At 42.0% G+C, this 16,635-nt stretch overlaps 4 protein-coding genes and 1 pseudogene across 4 annotated transcripts; 2 read left to right on the top strand and 3 right to left on the bottom strand.

The window, feature by feature from the left end:
* Positions 1 to 356: 356 nt before the first annotated feature.
* LOC144714007 (uncharacterized protein At5g01610-like) lies at positions 357 to 1,073 on the bottom strand. Its single transcript, XM_078588742.1, has one exon. The coding sequence runs from the start codon at positions 925 to 927 to the stop codon at positions 496 to 498; it is 432 nt and encodes a 143-aa protein (XP_078444868.1). The 5' UTR covers positions 928 to 1,073; the 3' UTR covers positions 357 to 495.
* Positions 1,074 to 3,768: 2,695 nt separating this feature from the next.
* On the bottom strand, positions 3,769 to 4,357 carry LOC144713856 (uncharacterized; annotated as a pseudogene).
* A 94-nt stretch (positions 4,358 to 4,451) lies between these two features.
* On the top strand, positions 4,452 to 5,728 carry LOC144713749 (uncharacterized). The gene has a single exon (XM_078588426.1). It carries the CDS (start codon positions 5,168 to 5,170, stop codon positions 5,597 to 5,599), a length of 432 nt encoding a protein of 143 aa, XP_078444552.1. The 5' UTR covers positions 4,452 to 5,167; the 3' UTR covers positions 5,600 to 5,728.
* Positions 5,729 to 8,377: 2,649 nt separating this feature from the next.
* Positions 8,378 to 9,240, bottom strand: LOC144713980 (uncharacterized). Its single transcript, XM_078588717.1, has one exon. It carries the CDS (start codon positions 8,913 to 8,915, stop codon positions 8,484 to 8,486), a length of 432 nt encoding a protein of 143 aa, XP_078444843.1. The 5' UTR covers positions 8,916 to 9,240; the 3' UTR covers positions 8,378 to 8,483.
* Positions 9,241 to 9,526: 286 nt separating this feature from the next.
* On the top strand, positions 9,527 to 10,098 carry LOC144713979 (uncharacterized protein At5g01610-like). Its single transcript, XM_078588716.1, has one exon. It carries the CDS (start codon positions 9,527 to 9,529, stop codon positions 9,956 to 9,958), a length of 432 nt encoding a protein of 143 aa, XP_078444842.1. The 3' UTR covers positions 9,959 to 10,098.
* Positions 10,099 to 16,635: the final 6,537 nt, after the last annotated feature.

Genomic DNA, 16,635 nt, shown 5'->3' with positions numbered 1-16,635 from the left:
ACCGCCAATTGCACCGGGCCCCACATTCACGTCAGGAGGGAGACCCGCTTCTGCTGCGGTAAACCCTACAAGAGCGTCCGCCTCGTCTGCGGCGCAGCCCATCGCTGAACTATTCAGCGATGAAACTGGCTAATAACGCGGTAGCTGTAGTTACCAGCATTGCTGAATGTAATTAAGTGCGGCGCTCCATGAGTTTGTGGCCGCTTGGCTGTTTTCCATTTCTTGTTTTCTCATGCATCTTTCGGGTCTTCTATTTTCTTAACGCAAAAAAAACGATAAAACGGCCGGCTTGCGCTTCCTATTATCTGATCTTTATTCGTTTCTGTTCTCATCCCCAGCACAAGAAAAGGCTGGCAGGCGGAAAGAGCGATGTCTCTATTCTAACATTACGAATATCAAGCCGCTTCGTTACATCAAAGTTTACCAGTAGAAAAATAAGTAATAAGCATATAATAAAAGTAATTTACGGAAGTGATATAATTTGGTTGTACCCGTTTACGCGTCGAGCTCGAACGCGGAAACGGGGAAGCTGTCGGCGAGACCAGTTCCCGTCTTAAAGATGATCTTTCCGGAAGCCGGATCGTCGATGTAAACCTCCACGACGGAGAGCCAGAGAAGCATCTCCCTCGCCTTCACGCCCGTCATCTTCTTGATCTTCCGCGGCTCCACCGTCGCCGTGACCTCCGTCGCGTACGACACGAGCTGCTTGATCGCCTTGAAGTTGTGCTCCACCTTCTTCTTCCGCAGCACCCACAGGAAGCCGTCCTGCTTGTTGTAGCCCACCTCTGTTACGTCGTTGAGAGGAATCAGTCCGAGAGGGAGGCCGAGCTCCTTGAGCAGCTCGGCCAGCATCTTCTTGCAGGTAGCCTCGCCGTGGAAAACCTCGCCCTTGTTTCTGTAGCTGTCCACGGCCGAGGGAGGAGCCATCAGAGCGACTGAGAGGCTATGAGTAGAAAGGAGAGGAGGAACGATAAGCAGTCGTTTATAAATCAGACTTGATTCAAGGGCGGGAATGATAATATGGGTGGAAGATGAAGCTGGAGATGACTTTATATAAAGAGGATATCGGCATACGCGGTGGAAGAACGGCGAGGAGGCAGTCAGCGAAGGCCGGACGGGTTACACGGCAGCTTTAAGTCTTGGTTTGGGCAGGCCGGTTATGACTTAAATTATCTGCTTAGATTGGTTTGGCCCGGCCACATACCCACGGCGCAGCGTAATGAGTTTGACCGTTCGCAAGTAGAATTATTCCGACTAGGGAAGCCAAGCGTCCTAGTTTGAAATTTGATTTAGAGGGAACTAAGACAAGGTCCTAACTATGTTTCTTTTTTCACAGTTCTAATGAGAGGAACTGAAGGCGCATTTGGCTGTCTCTTGGTAAATCTGTCGTATTTTGTTGGCATGGGAAGATTATGCGGGACAGAAGACCAAAAATAGATAACTGGTGCAGCTTCAATGCCCATTGCCTCATGAAACATTAGCTATGGTAAACAAAAAAAGTAGTAATCGTGACTGCCTCATAAGGTTTCCAGAATACAACATATTTTCAAGCAAAATTCAATGCAGAAACAAAGGATCCATCGCGCCGCCTGCGTTCTTTCAATGTAAAACTGCCGTTACCTTGTGGAATTTCTTTATTGCTGGAAAAAGTATACAATTTGATGAAAATATCTCCGGAAGTTTATGGCAAAACTTTACTTTCCCGATGCTCGAAATTTTCTTTACCATCAATCACATTTATATCTGATGTTACAAAACTATCTTTCGTATTTTTTCTCTTAATTATCTTACTCATCCATTACTTCAGTGCACCCGTATTAAAACGATATAGTTATTATACTCATTTATAATAAATCGCTAGTAAGCGATATTGCATAAATGTTCACTAGTCTTAAAATATTTAATGATATTTACTTGCTACACATTAAGCTGTTGAACTAAAAGGAACACGATCTCTAAATATGAATTTCAGTATTGATTGAGAGAGCAAGGAAGATTTTATGAGGTGACGGAAATGAATGGAGGATAATATATTGCAATAACAATCAACATTTCAAAACCTATTGATCTTTAAGGTGTATAGAAGCATAAGGAGTGAGATCTCTTAGCATAATGGGTGAAGAATGAGATTGGGAGATTAGTAGTTTGTTACAGAATTTAAGTATGTTAGAAGCATATCTAGAGATCTGATTTATTTCAAAGTGTTTATTAAGGCAACTTAGGGTTTCTAATTATATCTACCCTTCAATGAAATCAAATTTATATTTCTTCATTCAAATATGTCTATGCGCTCGTGAGGACATTTTCATATGAACTTGGACTTAAATATAGTTTCAATACCTGAGACACAAATAAATATAATAAGACGATAATATGATAATGGGGAAATAAGAGGCCTTTGTTATTTAATATTATGACTTAGTAATATTTTATATTGGAATAAGGTGGGTCCACGTAAGATTAAATATACTTAATGACAAAGGCTAATGCATAGACTAAAGAAGACAGTTAGAATAATAAAACTACTACTTCGAGGAGATAATATGTACTCATGTTATTATTATTCTTTCTCTTGAAAGATTAACATTTATGAAGTGATAATTTATTCATGGTACGGAAATATGTCCAGAGGTTTCCATAGATAGTAGGAAAGGAATATCTCGTTTTTATCAGATATAAAATGAAAAAAGTGGAGTTAGTACCTTTTGTAGAGCTGAGATCATTAGTATTTATTTAAACTAACATATAAAAAATATACGTAGCAGGAGTTCTGGTTAGAGTACTTTCATGTACATTTATATTAAGTAAAATAAGGCATAATGAATTTATCAGCGATGAGAGGATGAATAGGAAATTAGATGAAGAGGAAATTCCACGGTTAGACTGTTCTGAGAAAGTGAAATGAAAACTCGAGTCCTACTTGGTGTCAATCACATTTGATGCACTCAACTAATGATATAAATTAAACACCAATAAAAGAAATTTAGAAGAAATCAATATTGTCCCTAGTTTGGCAAGAAAGGGAAAGGGGTGTCAATGACCTCCCCCTAGCATTTGTGTGCTTTTCCCGCTACTGCCTTTCCTGCTGCCATCGGTAGAGACTTCTTGGAGATTGCTCATAAACTCCAACAGTTTGCACAGGCATACTACAGCTGTCACCACTCATGATCAAACTTGCAAGATGCTGTCCTTGATTTTACTATCTGAAATTCCTTCGTATTAGTGATGATCTGACTTTGGGACTCATGGACCAAGGCCTTGCATGCTGTCGATGTGTAGGTCGCTTTAAGGGACTCATCTATCAACTCCACAGATAGACTGTAATGATTCCCCTAGTTAAAAACCGCTATTTCGGTGAAGGTGTTGACCACCAAACCTGGAGAAGGGTGTTTCTATCCCACGCACTTACTAATTTTGAGTAGGATGATCAGCCGCTATGACGAACCCGCAGCCATGGAACCCCATTAAACGGTATCTTCCTGATTCGTTACTTGTATGGCCTAATTGCCCTAGTTAGCAGCCACCACTGAAAGATGAGTTTGCAGAAGAAATTTTTAGATTGAGGTCCTTTGATTTCACCATCTTATGTACTTGGAATTTTGGATGGTTGAGATTTTATTAATTTGTTTAAAGAGCTGGCCCGTTAGAATGCGGGGTTTGGGCTGGGATGGCTTGAAGTTTGGTTACGACTAATTTTATTTCATTATGCTTGTAGCCTACCAAGGCTTGTTCATATATTCTGGGTCTTCAACACAACCTGAAACAAACTTAAAAACAAAGCTGGTAGGCTATATGATCAAACTAACTTTTGGAACAAACGTTATTTGGTTCTTCCTATTCACTCTTCCAACTCGAACGCAGAAACTGGGAAGCTGTCAGCGAGACCGGTTCCGGTCTTAAAGATGATATTGCCAGAGACCGGATAGTCGATGTAGACCTCCACAAAGGAGAGCCAGAGAAGCATCTCCCTCGCCTTCACGCCCGTCATCTTCTTGATCTTTCGCGGCTCCACCGTCGCCGTGACCTCCGTCGCGTACGACACGAGCTGCTTGATCACCTTGAAGTTGTGCTCCACCTTCTTCTTCCGCACCACCCAGAGGAAGCCGTCTTGCTTGTTTTAGCCCACCTCTGTGACATTGTTGAGAGGAATCAGTCCGAGCGGGAGGCCGAGTTCCTTGAGCAGCTCGGCCAGCATCTTCTTGCCGATAGCGTCGCCATGGAAAACATCTGCGTTGTTTCTGTAGCTGTCCACGACTGAGGGAGGAGACATGAGGGTGATGAATGCGGTACGAATACGAAGCACAAAAAGGGAAGAAGAATGAAGGAGAATCAGTCAGAGTTCAAAAAGAAGATTTGGTTTTAGGGTTGGAGTGATAATATATGGTGGAAGACGAAGCTGCAAAGGGCTCTTATAGGAACAAGGTATCAGTATACGCGGTGGACGAGTTGCATGGAATCAGCCAGAAATCGCCGGACGGGTTACACGGCCGCAGTAAGTCTTGGGTTCATTCTGCGGTTGAGTATTCTGACTTGGTCATGCCATCCGGCGTTGACCTGGCCAAGTATCTTGGCCGCTCAATGAGTTTGACGGTAGAATTTAAGACTAAGCGGACCATCGGAGGCCAATGTTCTAGATGGATGTTGAAGATGACTAATACGAAGCCCTGACTATAACACTTAGCGTAATATGCGGGTAAAAGCGTTTGTAATGTTTAGTGCGCGGCATTTTGCACGAAACAGTCGAAATACATGACACTGCCCTATCGTAAGATCGGCTGTACTTCCTGTATTTTTTCAATGTTAGCCGATTCATGGTCTTACAGAGAGTAAGATGTGGCGCATTTGTATATCTCGGTTTGCCCGCGGTATATCTCCTAGTTGGGACCGTCATAAGTAATTATGCCCTGTCATATTCGATTCCGTTAACGTCACCAACGATCAAGTCGTCATTGGCAAGCCCAAACCAAGACTTAAAGCGGCCGTGAACCCGTCCGGCGTTTGTTGACTGCCTCCTCCCCGCACTTCCACCGAGTTTGGTATCCTCTTCCTATAAGAACCCGCTTCAACTTCTCCTCCGTATATTATCACTCCCGCCCTGAAGTCAAATATCTCTTCTTAAACTAAAACTGCTTATCGTTCCCTCTCTCCTTTGCCCTTATTCACCTTCATGGCTCCTCCCTCGCCCGTGGACAGCTACAGAAACAATGCCGAGGTTTTCCACGGCGAAGCTGCCTGCAAGAAGATGCTGGTCGAGCTACTCAAGGATCTCGGCCTCCCGCTCGGACTGATTCCACTCAACGATGTCACAGAGGTGGGCTACAACAAGCAGGACGGCTTCCTGTGGGTGCTGCGGAAGAAGAAGGTGGAGCACAACTTCAAGGCGATCAAGCAGCTCGTGTCCTACGCGACGGAGGTCACGGCGATGGTGGAGCCGCGAAAGATCAAGAAGATGACGGGTCTGAAGGCGAGGGAGATGCTTCTCTGGCTCTCCGTGGTGGAGGTCTACATCGACGATCCGGCCTCCGGCAATATCATCTTTAAGACCGGAACCGGTCTCGCTGACAGCTTCCCAGTTTCCGCTTTTGAGCTGGAAGCCTGAACGGAGAGAACGGAGTCTGATAGTTTAAACGTTATAAAACATACTGCTAATATCCCAATCTTGTTCCACCCATTATGCCATTATAGTTCTCATGCTCTATTCTTGAATCCACGTTAACAATGATTAGGTTTCAAAATGTTCTTTTTTTTGCGATAAATTCTCTTCCGTTCATTTCCGTCACCTCGGAAAATCTTCATTTCTCTCTCAATAAGCATTGAAATTCAAATTTGAGATAATATTCCGTGCAGTTTGACAATTTAATTTGTAGACAGTAAATATCATTAAATAGTAGGATAGCTGAGATAAATATCTGCAATATTGATTTGTAGTAATTTATAAGAACAGAGTAGAATAACTCTGTCTTCTTAATAAGCACGGGTTGAAGTATATTGATCAATAAGATAGTTGAGAGAAAAAACAATAAAGATGGTTAATTTTGTGACATCAGAAATAAGTGTGTCTAATAGTAAATAAAATTGCAAGTATCTGGAAAGTAAAGTTTGATGAGAAATTTCCAAAGATATCTTCATAAAATTATATACTTTTTTCAGCAATAAAGAAACTCCACAAGGTAACCGCAGTTTTCAATGGAAACAATGCGGACTGCACAATGGCCACTCCATTTGAGCATTGAATTTAGCTTGAAAATATGTTGTGTTCTGAAAATCCCAAGAGCCAGTCAGGATTCATACTTTTGTCCACTATAACTAGAGTTTCATAAGGCAATAGGCTTGGAAGCTGCACCCGTTTATCTATTTATGGTTTTCTATCCAGTAGTGACGAGAGAACCTGAGAGGTTATGGGGGGGGAAAATGCACCTAAATTGTTCAAGAAGGCTATTGTGAGGACAACAAGCAATCATTGTTAAAAAAGAGAGTTTTGATTTCAGTGTGGGAGTTACTTTATTAAAAGGAATAGGAAGCTGGAGAAGGTTATTAGAGAAGATGATATTAGCATACAGGTTGGAGGAACGACAAGGAGGCAGCAAGCTAAGGTCGGATGGACTACATGGCGGCTTGAAGTCTTGGTTTTTACCTCTCCACGATGAATTCAATTATTTGCTTGATGATCATGTGATCGGAGATTGAAAGAACCCTGTATTAGACAACGTAACCAGTCTGACCGTTTGCAAGCAGAAATATTATGTGAACTCTAGAAGGCATTTGTTGTATTTTGAACTTTAATACAGAGTGGTTAATATTTAATTATAAAGAACTACCAGAAATGGTTGTAATGCTTTTTTGAAGTTGAAATTTATTCTGTCTGTATGTTCCCAAAAATTTAATGCCTTCGATAGTTTAATATTAAGTTCGTTATTAAAAATAGGGCTTAAATTTTTCTAAGGCAAGGGTTCATTCACAGGTCAAATAACATTTTTACATGAAAATAGTCATAAGTATAAACGTTTCATAAGATTTATTCACGTGAATATTGTATAATATAAAAACCATAATATAAACATATGATAAGTATAAATTTTTCATAAGATTAAGGAACATTTAAAGCCATAGTTCTGAATGTTATATAATATATATTTAGTTGTGTTTAACTACCCTTGAACGTAGTATTGTATGCGTTGTTGTGAGCATTATATTTGACAAGTTAACGAAATTTCACTTTCTGGTAAAAACTCGCATGACCTAAAATAATGTCACAACATGTTAGTCCAAAGATATCTTCCTACTTAATTTTCTATTAAAATAGTTTTTATTGTGCTTAATGAATGAGGTAAAAGGTTTATTTTAAACCCCTATGTTTTTAATAATCAGGGGCATGGAAAACTAAAACCAATTTATTTTAAAATTTCATTGATGTTCATAACTAGGCTTTATTTTAAAAACTTCTGAATGTTCTCGATAAAGTATTTGAAACATGTTCTGCTCTATGTAGGCTAACGGCAAAACAATGTTGCATGTGCACCACATATGGTTGCATCAATCGGTTAAGAAATAGTTCGCAGACAGTTAAATACCTTAAGTCATTGTTGACAGCTTTTGAAGTCCATCCATGGAGTTGTTTCCGGTTATTGCATATAAATAGATCTGTGCGATAACACTTCTAAAAGTCCTCTTACAGGTTTGTCACTAATTACAGAGTAAGTTATGAACATCTGTACAACGAGAAACAATGATCAATAAGTATATTTTTATTATTTCTCAACACAGAATAAAAGATTTGGTTAGGAGACGGTAGTGAACGGAACAGAATAAATAGAATGGAAAATTATAATTTGACCGAATAAGTATGAAGCGGTATAGAACCGAAGAGCATGAGAGTTATGATGGCATCATCTGTAACGAATAATATTAGGAAGATGGAATACATTCATAATAATAGGCTTATCTCGAGATATTCTTTATTAAAATTGTCGGGTAAGGCGACTTAGGGTGTTTAATTTTGTGTCACTTAAAATTTAATATGAAACGATCAGATTATTCAGTATGGGTACTGCTTTCCGCTGACTTTGATTCCGTGTAATTAACGAGACGTGAATAAAAGTGCGTCCGACTTGAAGCTTCACGTAATTTTACTTTTCCAGTTCAACATACCAATGGAATTACTACCTCATGTTTGAGTATAACACGACAAAGTGGACACCTATTCTTCTACAGCAGGCTTAGGTTGCGAAACTCTGCAGGGAACACGGCTGCAATGTCCCTGTCTTTCTGTCTTATAAACGTTAGACGCGGGTCATCAAAATATTTTGCCCTGATCATGTGTTTCTCTCTTACGCGAGGAAGAACTTGTATCTACCCGTTCAATGAACGAAGCGGAGCTTAATTTATACCAGAGCATAAGGTAGAAATCTATTTCCAATCATAAACGAATTACGAGCCTCAAACAAACCTAATACGTTTAAATAGCCAGACTTCGTTCTCTCCATTCAGCCTTCCAGCTCAAAAGCGGAAACTGGGAAGCTGTCGGCGAGACCAGTTCCGGTCTTAAAGATGATCTTTCCGGAGGCGGGATTGTCGATGTAAACCTCCACGACGGAGAGCCAGAGAAGCATCTCCCTCGCCTTCACGCCCGTCATCTTCTTGATCTTCCGCGGCTCCACCGTCGCCGTGACCTCCGTCGCGTACGACACGAGCTGCTTGATCGCCTTGAAGTTGTGCTCCACCTTCTTCTTCCGCAGCACCCACAGGAAGCCGTCTTGCTTGTTGTAACCCACCTGTGTGACATCGTCGAGAGGAATCAGTCCGAGAGGGACGCCGAGCTCCTTGAACATCTCGACCAGCATCTTCTTGCAGGCAGCTTCGCCGTTGAAAACCTCTGCGTTGTTTCTGTAGCTGTCCACGGTCGAGGGAGGAGCCATCAGAGCGACTGAAAGGCTATGAGAAGAAAGAAGATGAGGAACAATAAGCGGTTGTAGTTTAACAAGAAAGATTTAAATTCAGGGCGGTTCAAAGAGGAAGCTGAAGAGGGTTCTTATATGAAAGGGAATATCAGCATTCGCGGGGGAAGAGCGGCAAGAAGGCAGTCCAGCCAAGGGCCAACGGGTTACATGGCCGATTTAAATCGTGGTTTGGGCCTGCCGGCGATGACTTTGAATGTCTCTGCTGAATGGCTCATATCTAGAACATTGGCCTCCGCTGGTCAGTTTAGTCATAAACTCTACCGTCAAATTCATTGAGCGGCCTAGATACTTGGCCAGGTCAACGCTGGATGGCATGACCAGGTCAGGATCCTCAACCGCAGACTGAACCAAAGACTTACTGCGGCCGTGTAACCCGTCCGGCGATTTCTGGTTGATTCCATGCCACTCGTCCACCGCGTATCCTGATACCTTCTTCCTATAAAAACCCATTGCAGCTTCGTTTTCCTCCATAAATTATCATTCCAACCCAAAAACCAAATCTACTTTTCTAACTCCGACCGCTTATTGTTCATTCTCTCCTTTCTACTCATAGCCCCGTAGTTCCCTTAATGGCTCCTCCCTCGCCCGTGGACAGCTATAGAAACAATGCCGAGGTTTTCCACGGCGAAGCTGCCTGCAAGAAGATGCTGGTCGAGCTACTCAAGGATCTCGGCCTCCCGCTCGGACTGATTCCTCTCAACGACGTAACAGAGGTGGGCTACAACAAGCAGGACGGCTTCCTGTGGGTGCTGCGGAAGAAGAAGGTGGAGCACAACTTCAAGGCGATCAAGCAGCTCGTGTCGTACGCGACGGAGGTCACGGCGACGGTGGAGCCGCGGAAGATCAAGAAGATGACGGGGGTGAAGGCGAGAGAGATGCTGCTCTGGCTCTCCGTCGTGGAGGTCTACATCGACGATCCGGCTTCCGGCAAGATCATCTTTAAGACGGGAACTGGTCTCGCCGACAGCTTCCCCGTTTCCGCGTTCGAGCTCGACGCGTAAACGGGTACAACCAAATTATATCACTTCCGTAAATTACTTTTATTATATGCTTATTACTTATTTTTCTACTGGTAAACTTCGATGTAATGAAGCGGCTTGATATTCGTAATGTTAGAATAGAGACATCGCTCTTTCCGCCTGCCAGCCTTTTCTTGTGCTTGGGATGAGAACAGAGACGAATAAAGATCAGATAATAGGAAGCGCAAACCGGCCGTTTTATCGTTTTTTTTGCGTTAAGAAAGTAGAAGACCCAAAAGATGCATGAGAAAACAAGAAATGGAAAACAGCCAAGCGGCCACAAACTCATGGAGCGCCGCACTTTATTACATCCGGCAATGCTGTTTAACTGCAGCTACCGCGTTTATTACCCGATTTCATCGCTGAATAGATCAGCGATGGGCTGCGCCGCAGACGAGGCGGACGCTCTTGTAGGGGTTACCGCCGCAGAATCGGGTCTCCCTCCGAACGTGGATGTGCGGGCCGGTGCAATTGGCGGTGGTGTTGTACATGAGCCCTTCCTGCCCCTCCGCGTGTACAAAGTGGAAGCCCGAGTGGTAGTGGCCGATGGGGAAGCAGCCGCAGCCGTTGAAGTCTTTGTTCCTCCCTCCGCACGCCGGCCCGGAGAACACAGTCAGAGTGCTCCCCCACGCTGTGCCAAACAAGGCAGCAGCCACGATGACAAAGAGAACCGCCAGGGCCTTAACAGTACCGGGGAATTTGGTGGTAACTGCCATCTTTTTCGAACTCTTTTACCTCTTTGATGCCTTGGATGAAGATTTCTTTTTGGCGCTATATCTCAGTTATATAGAAGCCGAGGCCCAAGGTCAACTACCAAGCGCGGCACGCCTGCTCGTGTAGGGTGAGGAAACTATGTCGACATATATGCGATCACCATAATATTCATTTCTAATAGAAGTTGAGGGTCAACTCCTATTTTTATATCGTTTGAGAAGGATAGGTTATACCTGTAATCAATCGCTTCTGGGTAATATAGTACGGCTTTGTTTAATGCTCCGGCCAGTTGATTCACTTGGAAAACGACGAAACTTCAATTTGGTGCGACAAATCGAGGAGCTTCGTTTCAGTCGGTGCCTTCTCGTCTTCTAACGTACGGCTAGTCTTAATGCTAACCCGCGTTAAAGGGCTCTACAGGCTTCTTTTTTTTGGACAGTCGTTCCGAGTTAATGATGATACCAAAGACGAGTTGTGCCGCCAGGTCTTTTAGGAGTAGGAAGAAACTCCTAAGCAAGACCCAAACAGCTTCTCGGGTTATATGATTCAAGTAATCGTCGGATTTCGTTGTTACCGGAAGTCAACCTTTGAGAATGCCGGCTCTTATGTGCCTCAGCTTGCTTATGGCGAATTTATTTTTTTATTTGTGCATGCCCATAAAACTCTAGGCATAAAATAATGATTCAGAGTATTTTTTCTTCTTCAGCTAGATATTTTCTGATGTCCCTTATCCATATTCCTTGAAAATATCAACATTTCTTGCATCCGATGGTCATGTGGAGCCAGAAAAACATTATAAATGTTTTCACCATTAAACTGACTTTACTACAAACGGCTGGGAGACCTTTCACGACAAGTATTATGCTCAAAGATCTGAACGAAATAAAACGTATCATACGGTTGAAAAAGATCAAAAACAGCAGCAGATAAGATCCTAGTGAAGACGGAATAGAGCTGCAAGAAGGATGACGGTTTCGTCATCAGTCATTGAAATTTCCTCATCGGTTTTCGTCCGTAGTGATAGACGGATGACTGAACAGTCATACTTCCGTCATTCTTCATTCGCCGTTGTCATTTGTGACGACTGACGAAAGACGAAGATTATGGACGAATGACTATGTCGTATGACGAAATTTTATTTATTTCCATTAGAAAACATAAAAATGTGGCAAATGACAAAGAGGAGAGGATGACGATAGTGCCTGTGGCGAGCATGATGGCGGCGGTGGCCATGAGCAGCAAGTAGCCGAGGTACAGAATGGAATTTTGCAAAGTCGAGGTGGTGGCGACGACGTCAACGCACCATCTTCAGACGTGCCTCCACCGTCATCCGAGACGTCCAACATCCTGACTCGTCGTCAATGTCAACTGCAGAACCGCCCTGATGGCGACCACATAAATGCACCGGCGACAGACGTGCCTCCACTTACACACAGGATGTCAACTGAAGTCCTGCATCATGGCACGTCGTCAACACCAATTGCAGAACTGCCCTTTGAAGTGACAAGTTGACACGTCGCAAACGTCAACGTGATGGTTATTTTTATTCTTATTTTCTCTTTCCTCAAAAGGCTATACATAGGCCAATGTTGCAAAAAGCACTTGGTGAATCATTTTTTTAAGATTTGCTTTCTTTTCTCATGAAAAATTTGCCCTAATTCTCCTCCGTTCCAATCTGTAGCTGCCACCCACACAGGACACCGCCACCCATGCCGACCGTCGCTCACGGCTGCCTGCGCTCCTACGCCCGGCTGCCTGCGCTCCGTTCCCTCTGTCGCTTGCGCCCTTGGCTGTCGCATTGTGCCCCGGCCACCCCCGTTCTACGCCCCGGTCGCCCGCGTCCGCGCCCTTGGCGTCCGACCGCGCCACCGGCCGCCCGCGCCCACCGCGCGCTCGACTACCCATGCCTGCTGCGTGCCCAACCACCCGCTCCGCCATGCCCGGGTCGCCCGTGCCTGCCCCCGCGCCCGTCGTGCCCCCAATCGCCCTCGCAGCCACTTGCCGCCGCGCATACCGTTTACGTTTCAGGGCGCTGTCCCGAACCCTGCAAGGGGGCGGTAACCCCCACCAACTGACCGTGCAATTGGATCCGTGACATCTTGTCAAAGCGCACGTCAATCGCCCATGCCAACGATGCATCAAGAATCTCTCACATCGACACGACGCACTATTCTAGTGCCGAGGTACTCTCTGCACTCTTTGGTGATCATGTTCTTCATCCAGTATCCTTCGAGTGTTTATCCACCGCCGTCAGATTTGATTTAGATGTTGATACTTCAAGCGAATAGTTGAATAGGCCTTTGAATCTTCTGGCGATCGCCATCCGGATTTATTGAATGTGTTGCTTTGGTTTAAGCGCGGTGGTTGAAGAGAGTACTCCCGTCCTTGACGAGGAAAGGGGCTGCACCACCACTATTTTCATCGGATTTATATTCTCAGACTCGATCGTGTGATTTTTGGTCTATTTTATCCTAGCCCTACCCTAGTTGTCCTAGTTCCCAGCTCCCATCGTCATCCTGCATCCCATCTCCCCTAGTCATCCTGCATCACGAGCACATTTGTTGATTTTAGGTTGGGGAAACCCTGATCCGTTGTGCCGTAGAACGCCTTTGCATGTTGTTGATTTGAAGATCGTGATTATCAGTTTCAGTGTTGTTTTAAGGAGAAACATTTTTAAATTAAAACCTCACTTCTGAAAGTGTTTATGCTTTAAATTCAGTTTTCTTCTGTTCTTTTGGCATAAAAACCCAGAATTAACATTTGAAAGAGATAGTGTGTTTAGATGAACTTGTGCTTGAACTATTTTTTCTCCTTCGACTACATCTCTAGCTTTGAGTCACTTGATATTTCTTAAAGGAACTTTTGTTCTCGTCTCTTCTTAAACAGACTTCTGTTATTGCCCATTCTGCACTTCCGGCCTATATGCCAACTGTGTACTCAAATTGCACATCGTGCTAGAGAATGCCGTGAATTCCAACAGAAAGTTTCCCTTGGGAAACCTCAACACCGAGCTTTACTGCCCACTCAAGCCTACATTGCCACCTCCACTAACGCGTCGGCCTGGTATCCTGACAGCGCCGCCACTCACTATATCACTGTTGATCAGCACAACATTGCAAATTTATAGGAATATCACAACAATGACAAACTGCATATTGGCAACAGCACATGTTTGAAAATCATATCTATTGGCTCCTATAAAATCTCTACCTCCAATAAAACTCCCTTGTTAGAATATATTCTTTACGTGCCTTGATATTGCTAATAACTTACTATATATTCATAAATCACTACACGTAACAATGTCTGTATTGAATTTAGACATGCGCGTGCAGTGCGGAATTTAGACATGCACTGGGTGTGCAAATTTCCGCACACACAAATGACCAAGGGCGGTGGGCGGTGCGGTTATGTGCGCATAAACGCACCGCACACTGCACCGAATTTGCACATTTTCGGATTTTTTAAAATGATGTTATTCAACAATATTTAATATATAATTCATAATATTTGTGTTAAACATTATAAAATGTTTAATTCTAAATTAAACATTATTATATCATACTTAAGTGGCTATTTTTTAAGCAATTTAATTAAAAATTATTAAATCATAGTGTTGAAGTTTAAAACATTTAATTCATGTTAAACTTTATTAAATATTTAATTCTATTTTTTTAAAAATGGTAAACATTATTTTATAGTTATTTCATAATATTTGTGGTAAACATTATTAATTAAATAATTCTAAAATAAATCATATTTAATTCCCTATTTTTTAAGCAATTTAATTAAACATTATTAAATCATAGTGTTAAAGTTTAAAACATTTAATTCATACTAAACTTATTAAATATTTAATTCTATATTTTTTAAAATGGTAAACATTATTTATAGTTATTTCATAATATTTGTGGTAAACATTATTAATTATTTAATTCTAAAATAAATATAATTGAATCATATTTAATTCGCTATTTTTAAGCAATTTGATTAAACATTATTAAATCAAAGTGTTAAAGTTTAAAACATTTAATTCATATTAAACATTATTAAATATTTAATTCTGTATTTTTTTAAATGCTAAACATTATTTAATAGTTATCTCATAATATTTGTGGTGAACATTATTAATTATTTAATTCTAAAATAAACATAATCGAGCCATATTTAATTCGCTGTTTTTTAAGCAATTTTATTAAGCATTATTAAATCATAGTATTTTTTTAAGGAATATTTAACATTATTTAATAAATTAATTCATAATATATGTGGTAACACTATTAAATAATTAATTCTTAGTTAAAAATCATTAAAATAATTAATTCTCCTTCTCCTTCTCCGTCTCCCTCTCCCTCTCCCTCTCCCTCTCCTTCTCCCCTCCCTCTCCATCTCCCTCTCTCTCTCCCTCTCCTTCTCCTCTCCCTCTCCCTCTCCCGCTCCTTCTCCTTCTCCTCCCCCTTTCCCTCTCCCTCTCCCTCTCCCTCCCCCCTCTCCCTCTCCCTCTCCCTCTTCTTCTTCTTCTTCTTCTTGTTCTTCTTCTTCTTCCTCCTCCTCTTCTTCTTCTTATTATTCTTCTTCTTCTTCTTCTTCTTCTTCTTCTTCTTCTCTCTTCCTCTTCTTCTTCTTCTTCTTCTTCTTCTTCTTCTTCTTCTTCTTCTTCTTCTTCTTCTCTCTTCTTCTTCCTCCTCTTCTTCGTCTTCTTCTTCTTATTCCTCCTCCTCCTCTTCTTCTTGTTCTTCTTCCTCCTCCTCCTCTTCTTCTTCTTCTTCTTCTTCTTCATCTTCTTCTTCTTCTTCTTCGTCTCTTATTATTCTTTTTCGTTCTTTTCTTCTTCTGCTTCTTCTTCCTCTTCTTCTTTTTCTTCTTCTTCTTCTCTTCTTCTTCTTTTTCCTTTTCTTCTTCTTCCTCTTCTTCTTTTTCTTCTTCTTCTTATTATTATTCTTCTTCTTCTTCTTCCTCTTCTTCTTTTTCTTCTTCTTCTTCTTCTTCTTCTTCTTCTTCTTCTTCTTCTTCTTCTTCTTCTTCTTCCTCTTCATCTTCTTCTTCTTCTTCTTCTTCTTCTTCTTCTTCGTCTTCTTCTTGTTCTTCTTCTTCTTCTTCTTCTTCTTCTTCTTCTTCTTCTTCTTCTTCTTCGTCTCTTCTTCTTCTTTTTCCTTCTCTTCTTCTTTTCTGATATCCTGCTTTATTTCAAAGGCAAGGACAATAGTAATTGTAAAGATCGAATTCACAACAACGGCTTGCAAAATTATAGAAGGATTTATTTAAAAAATCCTTGATTGCAATTCCAAAATATCAACAGACAAGCAATGGCCCAAAATCAGGATTGGCTCTTTCATTAGAGACGTGTGAGACGACGACAGGCAAAACATTCCATCTGTACAGCGACGGCACCTCCACGCTCCGCGCCGTTCCTCATCTGTAATAAAACATCAAGGAGAATTCATTTAAATGCTCCCATGGCCATGACCCCTGCGTATTGAGCGAAAGAGAGGACTCCATCAACATAAATATGAAAATAAAGATGCGGTTACCAAGTATATCGAAGAATCATGCTCCTCCTCTTCAAAATGACTTTGCCTCTTTTCCGGTCACCTAAAAATGAGATCAAATGGGATTAGCCACTAAATAGCTTTCTCGACTAAATGAACGAAATAAAATAACAAAAACAGTGAAGCATACCATGGGATCTTTGTCGCTGTCTTCATCTCCTTGCTTCACGTCGGTGTCTTCTCCCTCTTCCGCTCGCCACCAGCACTTCAGTGTCATCAATAATTCAACGCTTTCGGTGGTCAACCTTGAACATTTTTAGGTGATGACTGCACGACCAGTCGAGAAGAATCTTTCCGATGGAGCATTCCTTGCGCAGACCGATAAGAATTCCTTCGCTACCGTTGCCAACCTTGGGTATGAATGTTCACGCGTGACTTTCCACCAATGCAGTGGTT

The sequence above is a fragment of the Wolffia australiana genome, chromosome 16, assembly GCF_029677425.1.
Source record: "Wolffia australiana isolate 7733 chromosome 16, ASM2967742v1".
Lineage (NCBI taxonomy): Eukaryota > Viridiplantae > Streptophyta > Magnoliopsida > Alismatales > Araceae > Wolffia > Wolffia australiana.
Note: the sequence above shows the minus strand (reverse complement) of the source record. Positions and strands in the feature narration are given on the sequence as shown.

What these genes read in the sequence shown, in the direction of transcription:
- LOC144714007 (XM_078588742.1), bottom strand. Translation starts at nt 927, where the DNA reads ATGGCTCCTCCCTCGGCCGTGGACAGCTACAGAAACAAGGGCGAGGTT.
- LOC144713749 (XM_078588426.1), top strand. Translation starts at nt 5,168, where the DNA reads ATGGCTCCTCCCTCGCCCGTGGACAGCTACAGAAACAATGCCGAGGTT.
- LOC144713980 (XM_078588717.1), bottom strand. Translation starts at nt 8,915, where the DNA reads ATGGCTCCTCCCTCGACCGTGGACAGCTACAGAAACAACGCAGAGGTT.
- LOC144713979 (XM_078588716.1), top strand. Translation starts at nt 9,527, where the DNA reads ATGGCTCCTCCCTCGCCCGTGGACAGCTATAGAAACAATGCCGAGGTT.